Source organism: Petromyzon marinus, chromosome 59, assembly GCF_048934315.1.
Source record: "Petromyzon marinus isolate PM22_M1 ecotype Great Lakes invasive population chromosome 59, UKy_Petmar_22M1.pri1.0, whole genome shotgun sequence".
Taxonomy (NCBI): Eukaryota; Metazoa; Chordata; class Hyperoartia; order Petromyzontiformes; family Petromyzontidae; genus Petromyzon; species Petromyzon marinus.
The window spans coordinates 1,072,448-1,091,342 of NC_133725.1; the positions used below are offsets into that span (position 1 = coordinate 1,072,448).

General features: G+C 57.4%; 1 protein-coding gene across 3 annotated transcripts in view; it reads left to right on the forward strand.

Annotated features, from left to right (window-relative positions):
* The window catches only part of LOC116955308 (discoidin domain-containing receptor 2-like), a 124,022-nt gene that overhangs the window by 76,540 nt on the left and 28,587 nt on the right, over positions 1-18,895 (forward strand). For all 3 annotated transcript variants that reach the window (XM_076052980.1, XM_032976321.2, XM_076052979.1), the window contains 8 exons: positions 5,986-6,087; positions 8,041-8,143; positions 10,254-10,482; positions 12,598-12,745; positions 13,719-13,824; positions 15,803-15,989; positions 16,367-16,655; positions 18,110-18,277. In XM_076052980.1, coding sequence (XP_075909095.1) covers positions 6,009-6,087; positions 8,041-8,143; positions 10,254-10,482; positions 12,598-12,745; positions 13,719-13,824; positions 15,803-15,989; positions 16,367-16,655; positions 18,110-18,277 — 1,309 coding nt within the window. In that variant the 5' untranslated portion in view covers positions 5,986-6,008. The remainder of the gene's footprint in view (positions 1-5,985; positions 6,088-8,040; positions 8,144-10,253; positions 10,483-12,597; positions 12,746-13,718; positions 13,825-15,802; positions 15,990-16,366; positions 16,656-18,109; positions 18,278-18,895) is intronic.

The window sequence follows — 18,895 nt, forward strand, 5'->3', positions numbered from 1 at the left end:
TGACCAACTCGGGCATTGAAGTCACCCAACATGATAACTCTATCCCGAGGGGCCACTTTAGCCAGCACCTGTTACAGGAGGTCATAGAAGGCATCTGACTCATCGGCTTTGCCTGCATCCCTCCACGGATGTTCATCTTCGGTAGGGGCATAAGTAACCACGACCACCATTCCTCGCCTCCGGTTGATGGGAAGGCGAGCCCAAAGTAGCCTGGGACTTACAGCTTCCCACACCTCACCGCCACGCTCCCACGCCCCTTCATTCTTTTGTTCAAAAGAAGAGCCACACCCTGTTGTTTGGCAGTCTGCTGCCACGAGTAGATGACTGTCCACCCCTCATGGTGGCAGGAGCCAGAGCCGGTCCACCGGACCTCCTGAATGCCACACAGATCCAGGCGGTACCGGTCCAGCTCCCGACAGAGGAGTGGCAGCCTCTCCTCCGCAGTGAGCGTTCGAACATTCCACGTGGCCACCCGTAGTGGCTTTTTGTTGTTTCTGGAGGAGCCCCGAGGGGAGATATTCAATCTCCTGGCTCCGCCAATTGGGGATTGGCCAGGAGACGTCATAGACACCTGGTCCCCCCGGGGCCTCCGGCACAAGCTTATTAGTTACATATTTCAGTTTAACTCGTGGTTTCGTGGTAATTAATTGAAGGTGGAGGGGTTACCAGCCCCTCGCACCCGTCCAGAGCCCCCGTTTAGCCCCTGTGGTGGACACATATGCCATGAGGGGAGGAGCCAATCAAAATTGGACCTCCCCCCACAGCACTGTCCACAACAGAGTTGCCCATCCGGCACCGCGAGGAGGTAGGGGGTTGTTTTGCCGGACACAGACACACACACACAGACACACACATAGAGACACACAAACACACACACACAGACGCACAAAAAAGAGACAAAGATCCCCCGTGTAGCCTGTTACAGACTGTAGGGGCAAGTGCTTACCCCCCCTCCCTCCCGTATCGCGGTTACTTGGTATGACGCTGCCGGGAAGGCAGTCGTGAGACTCGGTGAGACTGTTTTTCTGGGCGAAACGAATCTCGTGGGGGGGGGGGGGGGTGGGGGGGGGGCAAATGGGGAGCTCCGTGTGAATACGTGATTCTAAACTAAACTAATAAAAACCAATAAACATACAATCATAGCAGGTGAGGCTCCACTGAGCTACGTAACTCTTCAACAGAAGCGGCATGCCCATCACAGGTGAACGCTTGGCGGCTGATCATCGTCATCACCACGTGGGAATTTACAGCAGCGGCCAGACACTCGAAACGCGTGACGCCGATTCGACATGTGGAGGGGAAATATCCACGCGACCTCGGAGAGAGAGACACGCAAACTCCAAATATACAGCAGCAGGCGTCAGGGTCGGGATTGAACCCACGACCTCCTGTACACCTGGCGAGGTAGTCAACATCTCCTAGCCACCGTGATGATGATGAGAGAGAGAGACACGCAAACTCCAAATATACAGCAGCAGGCGTCAGGGTCGGGATCGAACCCACGACCTCCTGTACACCAGGCGAGGTAGTCAACATCTCAGAGCCACCGCGGTGCTACTACCCACGGACCACCACCGTGGTTCTGCTGTCCCGGTGGTGGAGGGAAATTCCTCGAATTCCTGCCGCTGACATCCCCAGGGCTCGCAGGGACATCCGGGTGGGAGGGAGGAGAAGGAGACCCCCGCTCATCCCCCACTCAGCCCCCCGCTTAGCCCCCCGCTTAGCCCCCCGCTTAGCCCCCGCTCAGCCCCCGCTCAGCCCCCCGCTCAGCCCCCGCTAGGCCCCGGCTCTGCCCCCCGCTCGGCCCCCCGCTCGGCCCCCCACTCGGCCCCCCGCTCAGCCCCCCACTCAGCCCCCCGCTCAGCCCCCCGCTCAGCCCCCGCTTAGCCCCCCGCTCAGCCCCCGCTTAGCCCCCCGCTTAGCCCCCCACTTAGCCCCCCGCACAGCCCCCGCTTAGCCCCCCGCTTAGCCCCCCGCTCAGCCCCCACTTAGCCCCCCGCTCAGCCCCCGCTTAGCCCCCCGTTCAGCCCCCGCGGGGACGTCGCCGCCTGCTTCGTGTATGACGTGCACGTGGCGGTGCCCCACACATGCAGCAGCATAACAACAACACACCACTCTTGCAGCAGCATAACAACAACACACCACCAGTGCAGCAGCATAACAACAACACTCGACTAGTGCAGCAGCATAACAACAACACACCACTAGTGGAGCAGCAGCATAACAACAACACTCGACTAGTGCAGCAGCATAACAACAACACACCACTAGTTGAACAGCAGCATAACAACAACACTCGACTAGTGCAGCAGCATAACAACAACACACCACTAGTGCAGCAGCATAACAACAACACACCACTAGTGCAGCAGCATAACAACAACACTCCACTAGTGCAGCAGCATAACAACACACCACTAGTGCAGCAGCAGCATAACAAGAACAAACCACTAGTGCAGCAGCATAACAACAACACACCACTAGTGGAGCAGCATAACAACAACACACCACTAGTGCAGCAGCATAACAACACACCACTAGTGCAGCAGCATAACAACACACCACTAGTGCAGCAGCATAACAACAACACACCACTAGTGGAGCAGCATAACAACAACACACCACTAGTGGAGCAGCAGCATAACAACAACACACCACTAGTGCAGCAGCATAACAACAACACACCACTAGTGCAGCAGCATAACAACAACACACCACTAGTGCAGCAGCATAACAACAACACACCACTAGTGGAGCAGCATAACAACAGCACACCACTAGTGCAGCAGCATAACAACACACCGCTAGTGCAGCAGCATAACAACAACACACCACTAGTGCAGCAGCATAACAACAACACACCACTAGTGCAGCAGCATAACAATAACACACCACTAGTGCAGCAGCATAACAACAACACACCACTAGTGCAGCAGCATAACAACACATTACCAGTGGAGCAGCATAACAACAACACACCACTAGTGCAGCAGCATAACAACAACACACCACTAGTTGAACAGCATAACAACAACACACCACCAGTGCAGCAGCATAACAACAACACACCACTAGTGCAGCAGCATAACAACAACACCCCACTAGTTGAGCAGCAGCATAACAACAACACACCACTAGTGCAGCAGCATAACAACAACACACCACTAGTGCAGCAGCGTAACAACAACACACCACTAGTTGAACAGCATAACAACAACACACCACCAGTGCAGCAGCATAACAACAACACACTACTAGTGCAGCAGCATAACAACAACACACCACTAGTGGAGCAGCATAACAACAGCACACCACTAGTGCAGCAGCATTATAACACACCACCAGTGCAGCAGCATAACAACAACACACCACTAGTTGAACAGCAGCATAACAACAACACACCACTAGTGCAGCAGCATAACAACAACACACCACTAGTGCAGCAGCGTAACAACAACACACCACTAGTTGAACAGCATAACAACAACACACCACCAGTGCAGCAGCATAACAACAACACACCACCAGTGCAGCAGCATAACAACACACCACCAGTGCAGCAGCATAACAACAACACACCACTTGTGCAGCAGCTTAACAACAACACACCGCTAGTGCAGCAGCATAACAACACACCACTGGTGCAGCAGCATAACAACAACACACCACTAGTGGAGCAGCAGCATAACAACACACCACCAGTGCAGCAGCATAACAACAACACACCACCAGTGGTGCAGCAGCATAACAACACACCACCAGTGCAGCAGCATAACAACAACACCCCACTAGTGCAGCAGGATAACAACAACACGCCATTAGTGCAGCAGCATAACAACACACCACTAGTGCAGCAGCATAACAACAACACACTACTAGTGCAGCAGCATAACAACACACCACCGGTGCAGCAGCATAACAACAACGCACCACTAGTGCAGCAGCATAACAACAACACACCACTAGTGCAGCAGCAGCAGCATAACAATACCACCAGTGCAGCAGCATTACAACAACGCACCACTTGTGCAGCAGCATAACAACACGCCACCGGTGCAGCAGCAGCATAACAACACCGCCGATGTCGCTGCTGTTGCTGCAGTGTTGAGTCTATGGGCAGTGTTGAGTCTATGGGCAGTGTTGAGTCTATGGGTAGTGTTGAGTCTATGGGTAGTGTTGAGTCTATGGACAGTGTTGAGTCTATGGGCAGTGTTGAGTCTATGGGTAGTGTTGAGTCTATGGGTAGTTTTGAGTCTATGGGCAGTGTTGAGTCTATGGGCAGTGTTGAGTCTATGGGCAGTGTTGAGTCTATGGGTAGTGTTGAGTCTATGGGCTGTGTTGAGTCTATGGACAGTGTTGAGTCTATGGGCAGTGTTGAGTCTATGGGTAGTGTTGAGTCTATGGGCTGTGTTGAGTCTATGGACAGTGTTGAGTCTATGGGCAGTGTTGAGTCTATGGGTAGTGTTGAGTCTATGGGTAGTTTTGAGTCTATGGGCAGTGTTGAGTCTATGGGCAGTGTTGAGTCTATGGGTAGTGTTGAGTCTATGGGTAGTGTTGAGTCTATGGGCAGTGTTGAGTCTATGGGCAGTGTTGAGTCTATGGGCAGTGTTGAGTCTATGGGCAGTGTTGAGTCTATGGGTAGTGTTGAGTCTATGGGCAGTGTTGAGTCTATGGGCAGTGTTGAGTCTATGGGTAGTGTTGAGTCTATGGGTAGTGTTGAGTCTATGGGCAGTGTTGAGTCTATGGGTAGTGTTGAGTCTATGGGCTGTGTTGAGTCTATGGGTAGTGTTGAGTCTATGGGTAGTGTTGAGTCTATGGACAGTGTTGAGTCTATGGGCAGTGTTGAGTCTATGGGTAGTGTTGAGTCTATGGGTAGTTTTGAGTCTATGGGCAGTGTTGAGTCTATGGGCAGTGTTGAGTCTATGGGCAGTGTTGAGTCTATGGGTAGTGTTGAGTCTATGGGCTGTGTTGAGTCTATGGACAGTGTTGAGTCTATGGGCAGTGTTGAGTCTATGGGTAGTGTTGAGTCTATGGGCTGTGTTGAGTCTATGGACAGTGTTGAGTCTATGGGCAGTGTTGAGTCTATGGGTAGTGTTGAGTCTATGGGTAGTTTTGAGTCTATGGGCAGTGTTGAGTCTATGGGCAGTGTTGAGTCTATGGGTAGTGTTGAGTCTATGGGTAGTGTTGAGTCTATGGGCAGTGTTGAGTCTATGGGCAGTGTTGAGTCTATGGGCAGTGTTGAGTCTATGGGCAGTGTTGAGTCTATGGGTAGTGTTGAGTCTATGGGCAGTGTTGAGTCTATGGGCAGTGTTGAGTCTATGGGTAGTGTTGAGTCTATGGGTAGTGTTGAGTCTATGGGCAGTGTTGAGTCTATGGGTAGTGTTGAGTCTATGGGTAGTTTTGAGTCTATGGGCAGTGTTGAGTCTGTGGGTAGTGTTGAGTCTATGGGCAGTGTTGAGTCTATGGGCAGTGTTGAGTCTATGGGCAGTGTTGAGTCTATGTCACAGATAAGAGGCGGACGTGGGTTCGACTCCCGACTCGGTGCGTCGCTCTGCGAGTGGAGCTTCGTGCGTTCTGTCCAACCCCCTCCTCCCTGTGCTGCAGGGTGGGCTGCGGAGGAGCGGTGGCGCAGCGCTTAGCGCCGCTGCGTCACGAACCGCCCCGGTGAAGCGCGTTTAGACGTCAGCTCGACAATGGGGGGGGGGGGGGGGCGCCGCTCGTGTAACTTGTCACCGACGGAGTGTCCCCGTGCGTAATGTGGGGCGAGTGGGGGAGCGGTGGCGCTGCGGTTAGCGCCGACGACCCAACACCGGCGACGATATCTGAACCGGTCCCGCGTTGTGTGGCAAGCGTCGCCACGAGGGGAGACAAAGGCGGTCCAGGCGCCGTCGCCGGCCAACCCGCCCCGGCGCTCGCTAATAGCACTTGCCCCAACAGTCTGCTAAGGCTATACGGGGCGGGGGGACCCTTTGTCTTTGTGTGCAGGTCGAGACGCCAGGAGCCACCACATGTGTACCCCGCTGCACGTGGCCGTGCTGCTGCTGCTGCTGCTCCTCCCGTCCACGCTGGTCGCCCAGGTGGACATCGGTGAGGCTGACCCGGAGGCTGACCTGAGGACAGTGCGAAAGAAGTTCTGAATTTACACACAGACACACACACAGACACACACACACACACACACACAGAGACACACACACAGACACACACAGACACACACACAGACACACACACAGACACACACACACAGACACACACACACAGACACACAGACACACACACACAGACGCACCGTGCCGGTGTGGGCCCGGCAGGGCGATGTCACGAGTGAGTGGGGCGCTGCTGCGCGAGTTGGCGCCCCCTCTCTCTCTCCCCTCTCTCTTCTCTCTGTCGACTTTGTCTGAGTGCTCAGGAGCACCGCCACGGCCCCGCTAGTGATCATCACGGCCCCGCTAGTGATCATCACGGCCCCACTAGCGATCATCACGGCCCCGCTAGTGATCATCACGGCCCCGCTAGAGATCATCACGGCACGCTAGAGATCATCACGGCCCCGCTAGTGATCATCACTGCCCCGCTAGTGATCATCACGGCACGCTAGTGATCATCACGGCCCCTCTAGTGATCATCACGGCCCCGCTAGTGATCATCACGGCCCCGCTAGTGATCATCACTGCCCCGTGAGTGATCATCACTGCCCCGCTAGTGATCATCACGGCCCCGCTAGTGATCATCACTGCCCCGCTAGTGATCATCACTGCCCCGTGAGTGATCATCACAGCCCCGCTAGTGATCATCACTGCCCCGCTAGTGATCATCACGGCCCCGCTAGAGATCATCACTGCCCCGTGAGTGATCATCACGGCCCCTCTAGTGATCATCACTGCCCCGTGAGTGATCATCACGGCACGCTAGTGATCATCACGGCCCCGCTAGTGATCATCACGGCCCCGCTAGAGATCATCACTGCCCCGTGAGTGATCATCACGGCCCCTCTAGTGATCATCACTGCCCCGCTAGTGATCATCACGGCACGCTAGTGATCATCACGGCCCCGCTAGTGATCATCACGGCACGCTAGTGATCATCACGGCCCCGCTAGTGATCATCACGGCCCCGCTAGTGATAATCACGGCACGCTAGTGATCATCACGGCCCCGCTAGCGATCATCACGGCCCCGCTAGCGATCATCACGGCCCCGCTAGTGATCATCACGGCCCCGCTAGCGATCATCACGGCCCCGCTAGTGATCATCACAGCCCTGTGTGTGATCATAACGGCCCCGCTAGTGATCATCACGGCCCCGCTAGAGATCATCACGACACGCGTGGGAATCTCGGGGGGGCTGGGGGTCCCTGCGTCTCGCCATTTACCCGGCACCACCATCACCCCCACAACCACCACCACCATCACCACAACTACCACCATCACCTCCACCACCACCGTTACCTCCACCACCACAACTACCACCATCACCACCACCACAACTACCACCATCACCCCCACCACCACCACCATCACCCCCACAACCACCACCATCACCACAACTACCACCACCACCATCACCTCCACCACCACCGTTACCTCCACCACCACAACTACCACCATCACCACCACCACAACTACCACCACCACAACTACCACCACCACAACTACCACCATCACCCCCACCACCACCGCTACCACCATCACCACCACCACCACAACTACCATCACCACCGCTACCAACATCACCCCCACCACCACTGCTACCACCACCACACAGAGACAGGCAGTGGTGGTGGCGAGGCTGCGCGAGTTTCCACGCTTTGCTGAGCACCGCCTTCTCCTGGCAGAGTTCGGGCATGGCACCTCCTCGACACCCACGGGTGGAAGGGAGTGTGGAACAGATGGGGATTAGTCCACACACCCGTCCGAGTACCACCTCGTGCCAGGGGTACGGCTCCTCCTGCTCCTCGCTCACAGCACTTGTCCCAACAGTGTGTCGAGGCTAAACGGGGGACCTTTGTCTTTGTGTGTGGGGTGTGTGTGTGTGTGTGCAGGGCTCTGTCGCTATGCCCTGGGGATGCAGGATGGCAGCATCCGTGATGAGGACATCTCTGCCTCGAGCGAGTGGTACGAATCGACCGGGGCGCGGTTCGCCAGGTGAGCAGCTCAACACTCGCTCACTCGCGTGGCAGCTCACTCACTCACAGGGGCAGCTCACTCATTCATTCACTCACTTACAGGGGCAGCTCATTCACTCACTCATTCACTCACTCGCCACTCACTTACAGGGGCAGCTCACTCACAGGGACAGCTCACTCACTCATTCACAGGGCAGCTCACTCATTCACTCACTCATTCACTCACTTACAGGGGCAGCTCATTCACAGGGGCAGCTCACTCACTCATTCACAGGGCAGCTCACTCATTCACTCACTCATTCACTCACTTACAGGGGCAGCTCATTCACAGGGGCAGCTCACTCACTCATTCACAGGGCAGCTCACTCACTCACAGGGGCAGCTCACTCACTCACAGGGGCAGCTCACTCACTCATTCACTCACAGGGCAGCTCACTCATTCACTCACTCAATTACAGGGGCAGCTCATTCACTCACTCACAGCGTAGCTCACTTACTCACTCACTCACAGGGCAGCTCACTCATTCATTCACTCACTTACAGGGGCAGCTTACTCACTCATTCACAGGGCAGCTCACTCATTCACTCACTCATTCACTCACTTACAGGGGCAGCTCACTCACTCATTCACTCACAGGGCAGCTCACTCATTCACTCACTCACTTACAGGGGTAGCTCATTCATTCATAGGGTAGCTCACTTACTCACGAGGCAGCTCACTCACTCACTCATTCACTCACTCGCCACTCACTTACAAGGGCAGCTCACTCACAGGGGCAGCTCACTCACTCACTCGCCACTCACAGGGCAGCTCACTCATTCACTCACTTACAGGGGCAGCTCAGTCACTCATAGGGTAGCTCACTTACTCATTCACTCACTCACTCACGGGGAAGCTCACTCACTCATTCACAGGGCAGCTCACTCACTCACTCGCCACTCACTTACAGGGGCAGCTCAGTCACTCATAGGGTAGCTCACTTACTCATTCACTCACTCACTCACGGGGAAGCTCACTCACTCACAGGGGCAGCTCACTCACTCACTCGCCACTCACTTACAGGGGCAGCTCACTCACTCATTCACTCACTCACAGGGCAGCTCACTCACTCATTCACAGGGCAGCTCACTCATTCACTCACTCACTTACAAGGGCAGCTCATTCACTCACTCACTAGCTCACTCATTAACTCACTTACAGGGGCAGCTCACTCACTCATTCACAGGGCAGCTCACTCATTCACTCACTCACTTACAAGGGCAGCTCATTCACTCATTCACTCACAGGGCAGCTCACTCACTCACTAGCTCACTCATTCACTCACTCACAGGGCAGCTCACTCACTCATTCACAGGGCAGCTCACTCACTCATTCACTCACTCACAGGGCAGTAGTAGTGGTGGTGAGGCAGTAGTGGTGGTTATAGTGGTTGTTGCTGTAGTTGTTGTGGTAGTGGTGGTTGTAGTGGTTGTTTTTGTAGTGGTTGTTGTAGGGGTTGTTGCTGTAGTGGTTGTTGTAGCGGTGGTTGTTGCAGTGGTTGTTGTAGTGGTTGTAGTAGCGGTGGTTGTTGTAGTCGTTGTAGTTGCAGTTGTGGTTGGAGTGGTGGTTGTTGGAGTGGTTGTTATTGTTGTAGCGGTGGTGGTTGCAGTGTTTGTAGTTGCAGTGGTGGCTGGAGTGGTTATTGTTGTAGTGGTAGCGGTGTTTGTTGTCGTTGTAGTTGCAGTGTTTGTCGTTGTAGTTGCAGTGGTGGTTGGAGTGGTTGTTATTGTTGTAGTGGTAGCGGTGTTTGTTGTTGTTGTAGTTGCAGTTGCAGTGTTTGTCGTTGTAGTGGTGGTTGGAGTGGTGTTTGTTGTTGTTGTAGTTGCAGTGTTTGTCGTTGTAGTGGTGGTTGGAGTGGTGTTTGTTGTTGTTGTTGTAGTTGCAGTGTTTGTCGTTGTAGTGGTGGTTGGAGTGGTGTTTGTCGTTGTAGTGGTAGTGGTGTTTGTTGTTGCAGTGTTTGTTGTTGTCGTTGTAGTGGTGGTTGGAGTGGTGTTTGTCGTTGTAGTGGTAGTGGTGTTTGTTGTTGCAGTGTTTGTTGTTGTCGGTGTAGTGGTAGTGTAGTGGCCCCGCTGTCCCCCCCACGCGCCAGGCTGAACCTGGAAGGCGGCGACGGAGCGTGGTGCGCTGACGGCCCCGTCAGCCCGCAGCACTCCCAGTTCCTCCAGGTGGACCTGCGGCGCCTCCACGTCGTCACGCTCGTCGGCACGCAGGGTCGCCATGGCAACGGCCTCGGCAACGAGTTCGCGAGGGCCTACCGCCTCGAGTACAGCCGCGACGCGCACCGATGGCTGCCGTGGAGGGACCGCCGCGGCAACCAGGCGAGCGGACCCTTAGCGATGGAGGAGCCCCCTTAGCAATGGAGGAGCCCCCTTAGCAACGGAGGAGCCCCCTTAGCAACAGCCGCAAGGGAGGATCCCAAAGCCGCTGCCCATAGACTCAACACTGCCCATAGACTCAACACTGCCCATAGACTCAACACTGCCCATAGACTCAACACTGCCCATAGACTCAACACTAACCATAGACGCAACACTGCCCATAGACTCAACACTGCCCATAGACTCAACACTGCCCGTAGACTCAACACTAACCATAGACTCAACACTGCCCATAGACTCAACACTGCCCGTAGACTCAACACTAACCATAGACTCAACCCTGCCCATAGACTCAACACTGCCCATAGACTCAACACTAACCATAGACTCAACACTGCCCATAGACTCAACACTGCCCATAGACTCAACACTAACCATAGACGCAACACTGCCCATAGACTCAACACTACCCATGGACTCAACACTGCCCGTAGACTCAACACTGCCCGTAGACTCAACACTAACCATAGACTCAACACCTCCCAGAGACTCAACACTGCCCGTAGACTCAACGCTGACCGTAGACTCAACACTGCCCACAGATTCAACATTGCCCATAGACTCAACACTGACCATAGTCTCAACACTGTCCATAGACTCAACACTGCCCACAGACTCAACACTGCGCATAGACTCAACACTGCACATAGACTCAACACTGCACTTCTGATTAGCGCGGTGGTGCGAAAGAAGTTCAACACACGCTCCAGGTTGGGTTGGGTGTGGTGGGGTGTTTACCTGTGCGTGCCCTGTGCCCGCAGGAGATCCAGGGCAACGTGAACACACAGGACGTGGTGTGTTTACCTGTGTGTCTACCTGTGTGTTTACCTGTGTTTAACTGTGCCCACAGGTGATCCAGGGTAACGTGAACACACAGGACGTGGGGTGTTTGCCTGTGTTTACCTGTGTGTCTACCTGTGTGTTTACCTGTGTTTACCTGTGCCCGCAGGAGATCCAGGGCAACGTGAACACACAGGACGTGGTGTGTTTACCTGTGTGTCTACCTGTGTGTTTACCTGTGTTTACCTGTGCCCACAGGTGATCCAGGGCAAAGTGAACACACAGGACGTGGTGTGTTTACCTGTGTGTTTACCTGTGTGTCTACCTGTGTTTACCTGTGTTTACCTGTGCCCACAGGTGATCCAGGGTAACGTGAACACACAGGACGTGGGGTGTTTACCTGTGTGTCTACCTGTGTCTACCTGTGTGTCTACCTGTGCCCACAGGTGATCCAGGGCAACGTGAACACACAGGACGTGGTGTGTTTACCTGTGTGTCTACCTGTGCCCACAGGTGATCCAGGGCAACGTGAACACACAGGACGTGATGTGTTTACCTGTGTGTTTACCTGTGTGTCTACCTGTGTGTCTACCTGTGTGTTTACCTGTGTGTCTACCTGTGCCCACAGGTGATCCAGGGTAACGTGAACACACAGGACGTGGTGTGTTTACCTGTGTTTACCTGTGCCCACAGGTGATCCAGGGTAACGTGAACACACAGGACGTGGTGTGTTTACCTGTGTTTACCTGTACCCACAGGTGATCCAGGGTAACGTGAACACACAGGACGTGGTGTGTTTACCTGTGTGTTTACCTGTGTGTTTACCTGTGTGTCTACCTGTGTTTACCTGTACCCACAGGTGATCCAGGGTAACGTGAACACACAGGACGTGGTGTGTTTACCTGTGTGTCTACCTGTGCCCACAGGTGATCCAGGGTAACGTGAACACACAGGACGTGGTGTGTTTACCTGTGTGTTTACCTGTGCCCCCAGGTGATCCAGGGCAACGTGAACACACAGGACGTGGTGTGTTTACCTGTGTGTTTACCTGTGCCCCCAGGTGATCCAGGGCAACGTGAACACACAGGACGTGGTGTGTTTACCTGTGTGTGCCCTGTGTTTACCTGTGTGTTTACCTGTGTGTTTACCTGTGTGTTTACCTGTGTGTCTACCTGTGCCCACAGGTGATCCAGGGTAACGTGAACACACAGGACGTGGTGTGTTTACCTGTGTGTTTACCTGTGTGTTTACATGTGTGTTTACCTGTACCCACAGGTGATCCAGGGTAACGTGAACACACAGGACGTGGTGCTCAAGGACCTGGGGCCCGCGCTCGTCGCTCGCTTCGTGCGCTTCGTCGCCGTCACCGACCGCGCCATGAGCGTCTGCATGCGCGTCGAGCTCTATGGCTGTCCCTGGGCTGGTGGGGCCCCCACCACCTTAACACCCCCAGCCAACACCCCAGCCAACACCCCAGCCAACACCCCCCAACTCTAATACCCCCCAGCCAACACCCCAGCCAACACCCCCCCACCCTAACACCCCCCAGCCAACACCCCCCCACTCTAATACCCCCCAGCCAACACCCCAGCCAACACCCCCCAGCCAACACCCCAGCCAACACCCCCCAACTCTAATACCCCCCAGCCAACACCCCAGCCAACACCCCCCCCACTCTAATACCCCCCAGCCAACACCCCCCCCACTCTAATACCCCCCAGCCAACACCCCCCCCACTCTAATACCCCCCAGCCAACACCCCCCCACTCTAATACCCCCCAGCCAACACCCCAGCCAACACCCCCCAGCCAACACCCCAGCCAACACCCCCCCCACTCTAATACCCCCCAGCCAACACCCCAGCCAACACCCCCCCCCACTCTAATACCCCCCAGCCAACACCCCAGCCAACACCCCCCAGCCAACACCCCAGCCAACACCCCCCCCACTCTAATACCCCCCAGCCAACACCCCAGCCAACACCCCCCCCCACTCTAATACCCCCCAGCCAACACCCCCCCACTAACAACCCCCCCCCTCCCCACCACGAGGCCCGTCCTCCCCCGGCTCCCCGCGTGTGTCACCCCGTGTGTCACCAACATGTCACCCCGTGTGTCACCCCGTGTGTGACCCCGCGTGTCACCCCGCGTGTCACCCCGCGTGTCACCCCGCGTGTCACCCCGTGTGTCACCAACGTGTCACCCCGCGTGTCACCCCGCGTGTCACCCCGCGTGTCACCCCGTGTGTCACCAACGTGTCACCCCGCGTGTCACCCCGTGTGTCACCCCGTATGTCACCCGGTGTGTCACCCTGTGTGTCACCAACGTGTCACCCCGCGTGTCACCCCGTGTGTCACCCCGTGTGTCACCCCGTGTGTTACCCCGCGTGTCACCCAGACGGACTCGTCTCCTATTCGGCCCCCGAGGGCGAGACGCTCCTCCTGCCCTCCCTGGGGCCCGCCAACTTCAACGACTCCACTTACGACGGTTTCATCGCCTCCCGGTGAGGCCTCTACCCGTGGTGGACACTCACTCCACAGTGGTGGACACTCACTCCACAGTGGTGGACACTCACACCACAGTGGTGGACACTCACTCCACAGTGGTGGACACTCACTCCACAGTGGTGGACACTCACACACACCACAGTGGTGGACACTCACTCCACAGTGGTGGACACTCACTCCACAGTGGTGGACACTCACTCCACAGTGGTGGACACTCACTCACTCCACAGTGGTGGACACTCACACCACAGTGGTGGACACTCACTCCACAGTGGTGGACACTCACTCCACAGTGGTGGACACTCACTCCACAGTGGTGGACACTCACTCCACAGTGGTGGACACTCACACCACAGTGGTGGACACTCGTACCACAGTGGTGGACACTCACTCCACAGTGGTGGACACTCACTCCACAGTGGTGGACACTCACACCACAGTGGTGGACACTCACTCCACAGTGGTGGACACTCACTCCACAGTGGTGGACACTCACTCCACAGTGGTGGACACTCACACCACAGTGGTGGACACTCACTCCACAGTGGTGGACACTCACTCACTCCACAGTGGTGGACACTCACACCACAGTGGTGGACACTCACTCACTCCACAGTGGTGGACACTCACTCCACAGTGGTGGACACTCACTCCACAGTGGTGGACACTCACACCACAGTGGTGGACACTCACACCACAGTGGTGGACACTCACTCACTCCACAGTGGTGGACACTCACTCCACAGTGGTGGACACTCACTCCACAGTGGTGGACACTCACACCACAGTGGTGGACACTCACTCACTCCACAGTGGTGGACACTCACTCCACAGTGGTGGACACTCACACCACAGTGGTGGACACTCACTCCACAGTGGTGGACACTCACTCCACAGTGGTGGACACTCACTCCACAGTGGTGGACACTCACACCACAGTGGTGGACACTCACTCCACAGTGGTGGACACACACACACCACAGTGGTGAACACTCACTCACTCCACAGTAGTGGACACTCACACACACCACAGTGGTGGACACTCACAAACACCACAGTGGTGGACACTCACTCACTCCACAGTGGTGGACACTCACACACACCACAGTGGTGGACACTCACACACACCACAGTGGTGGACACTCACTCACACCACAGTGGTGGACACTCACTCACACCACAGTGGTGGACACTCACTCACTCCACAGTGGTGGACACTCACACACACACACCACAGTGGTGGACACTCACACACACCACAGTGGTGGACACTCACACACACCACAGTGGTGGCACAGTGGTGGACACTCACTCACACCACAGTGGTGGACACTCACTCCACAGTGGTGGACACTCACTCACTCCACAGTGGTGGACACTCACTCACACCACAGTGGTGGACACTCACTCACTCCACAGTGGTGGACACTCACTCACACCACAGTGGTGGACACTCACTCACACCACAGTGGTGGACACTCACTCACTCCACAGTGGTGGACACTCACTCACACCACAGTGGTGGACACTCACTCATTCCACAGTGGTGGACACAGTGGTGGACACTCACACCACAGTGGTGGACACTCACTCCACAGTGGTGGACACTCACACCACAGTGGTGGACACTCACACCACAGTGGTGGACACAGTGGAGGACACTCACTCACACCACAGTGGTGGACACAGTGGAGGACACTCACTCACACCACAGTGGTGGACACAGTGGTGGACACTCACACACACCACAGTGGTGGACACTCACACCACAGTGGTGGACAAAGTGGTGGACACTCACACTCTCCACAGTGGTGGACACTCACACACACCACAGTGGTGGACACTCACACACACCACAGTGGTGGACACTCACTCTCCACAGTGGTGGACACTCACACCACAGTGGTGGACACTCACTCCACAGTGGTGGACACTCACACACACCACGTGTCTCTCTCTCCGTGTCCCCCCCAGGCAGATGTACGGCGGTCTCGGCCAGCTGACCGACGGCGTCTGGGGCCTCGACGATTTTGCGCTGAGCCCCGAGCACCGCGTGTGGCCGGGCTACGACTACGTCGGCTGGAGCAACGTCAGCCTCAGCCTGCCCTACCTGCTCATGCACTTCGAGTTCGACGAGCCCCGAAACTTCTCAGCCATGAAGGTGCCACAACCCCACCCCCCTCCATCACCCCCACCCCCGTGTCCCACCCCCCTCCATCACCCCCACCGTGTCCCACCCCCCTCCATCACCCCCACCGTGTCCCACCCCCCTCCATCACCCCCACCCCACCCCCGTGTCCCACCCCCCCGTGTCCCACCCCACATCCTCCTTAACCCCCACCGGCCCTCCCCCATCCTCCCTCACCACACCCCCCCCCCCCCCGTGTATCCCAAGTGTCTCGTCTCCCATCCGTGTCTCCCCCCCTCCTCCCACCTCCCCTCCCCCCCACCTCCCCTCCCCTCCCCCCTGTCTCCCCCTCTCATCTCTCCCCCCCACCCCGTCCTCCCCCCACGTCTCCCCCCACGTGACACGGACAGGTCCACTGCAACAACATGTTCCAGAGCGGCGTGCAGACGTTCCGCGAGGCTCGCTGCTTCTTCCGCCGCTCCGCCAGTGACGAGTGGGAGGGTGGCGGCGGCGGCGGTGGCGGTGAGGAGGAGGAGGAGGAGGAGGTGGGCGTGGGGCTGGTGGTGGAGCCGGACACGGCCGACCCGCGCGCACGCTTCATCACCGTTCCGCTTCGCCAGCGCAACGCCATCGCCATCAAGTGCCACTTTTACCTGGGCGCCGCGTGGCTCCTCATCAGCGAGATTTCGTTCCACTCGGGTGGGTGCCGACGGGGAGGATGGGAGTTGGCGCGCGTGCGAGGGCGAGTGGGTGGGTCGAGTGGGTGGGTCGAGTGGGTGGGTCGAGCGAGTTGGTGGGTCGAGCGAGTGGGTGGGTCGAGCGAGTTGGTGGGTTGAGCGAGTTGGTGGGTCGAGCGAGCTGGTGGGTCGAGCGAGTGGGTGGGTCGAGCGAGTGGGTGGGTCGAGTGGGTGGGTCGAGCGAGTTGGTGGGTTGAGCGAGTTGGTGGGTCGAGCGAGTTGGTGGGTCGAGCGAGTTGGTGGGTCGAGCGAGTTGGTGGGTCGAGCGAGCTGGTGGGTCGAGCGAGTTGGTGGGTCGAGCGAGTTGGTGGGTCGAGTTGGTGGGTCGAGCGAGTGGGTGGGTCGAGCGAGTTGGTGGGTCGAGCGAGTTGGTGGGTCGAGCGAGCGGGTGGGTCGAGCGAGTTGGTGGGTCGAGCGAGCTGGTGGGTCGAGCGAGTTGGTGGGTCGAGCGAGTGGGTGGGTCGAGCGAGCTGGTGGGTCGAGCGAGTTGGTGGGTCGAGCGAGTGGGTGGGTCGAGCGAGCTGGTGGGTCGAGCGAGTTGGTGGGTCGAGCGAGTGGGTGGGTCGAGCGAGCTGGTGGGTCGAGCGAGTGGGTGGGTCGAGCGAGCTGGTGGGTCGAGCGAGCGGGTGGGTGGGTTGAGCGAGCGGGTGGGTCGAGCGAGTTGGTGGGTTGAGCGAGCTGGTGGGTGGGTGGGTCGAGTTGGTGGGTCGAGCGAGTGAGTGGGTGGGTTGAGCGAGTGGTTCAGTAGGTGAGTCAGCGGGTGACCGAGCGAGTGGCTGGGTGAGTGAATGAGTGAGCTTGTGAGTGGCTGAGTGGATGAGCTAGTGAGTGAGTGGATGAGCTAGTGAGTGGGTGAGCGAGTGGATGAGTAGGTGAGCTTGTAAGTGGGTGGGTGAGTGAGCGAGTGAGTGGATGAGCTAGTGAGTGGATGAGTGGGTAAGCTTGTGAGTGGGTGGGTAAGTGAGCGAGTGAGTGGATGAGCTAGCGAGTGAGTTTGTGAGTGGGTGGCTGAGTGGGTGGGTGAGTGGGTGAGCGAGTGAGTGGATGAGCTAGTGAGTGAATGGGTGAGTGGATGAGTGGGTGGGTGAGTGGATGAGCTAGCGAGCGAGTGGATGAGTGGGTAAGCTTGTGAGTGGGTGAGTGAGCGAGTGAGCGGGTGACCCTGGGGGGCATTATTCTGCCAGTAGTAGGGCGGACAATGATTGCTGCTGCTGAGTCGTCTGGCCTAGGGGCACCCCCAGCGGTAGCTGTTCCTGTGCACTACTCTGCCAGTACCAGGAGGGGGAGGGGGGGGGTGGGGCGATGATTGCTGCAGGGGTCACGCTGCGCCACCTCGTGTCCGTGACCGGCTCTGACCTCACGCTCGGGTCCCCCCCCCCCCCACCGGCCCCTCCCTTCCCCTCTCCGTCTCCGCAGACCGGAGCCAGGAGCCCGTGTCACGGGCCCCGCCCCCCCCCACTCCCCCACGGGGGGGGGCCCGCAGCACCCCACCGCCCCCACCGCCCGCCCCGCCAGGGGGGGGCCTCCCGCCCTCACGGCGGCCCCCTAGCACGCGAGGGCCGGAGGCCACGAGCCGTCCGCACGGTGAGCGTGGAGGAGGAGGTTCGCTCGGCCCATCATCAACGCTCGCTCGGCCCATCATCAACGCTCGCTCGGCCCATCATCAACGCTCGCTCGGCCCATCATCAACGCTCGCTCGGCCCATCATCAACGCTCGCTCGGCCCATCATCAACGCTCGCTCGGCCCATCATCAACGCTCGCTCGGCCCATCATCAACGCTCGCTCGGCCCATCATCAACGCTCGCTCGGCCCATCATCAACGCTCGCTCGGCCCATCATCAACGCTCGCTCGGCCCATCATCAACGCTCGCTCGGCCCATCATCAACGCTCGCTCGGCCCATCATCAACGCTCGCTCGGCCCATCATCAACGTTCGCTCGGCCCATCATCAACGCTCGCTCGGCCCATCATCAACGCTCGCTTGGCCCATCATCAACGTTCGCTCGGCCCATCATCAACGCTCGCTCGGCCCATCATCAACGCTCGCTCGGCCCATCATCAACGCTCGCTCGGCCCATCATCAACGCTCGCTCGGCCCATCATCAACGCTCGCTCGGCCCATCATCAACGCTCGCTCGGCCCATCATCAACGCTCGCTCGGCCCATCATCAACGCTCGCTCGGCCCATCATCAACGCTCGC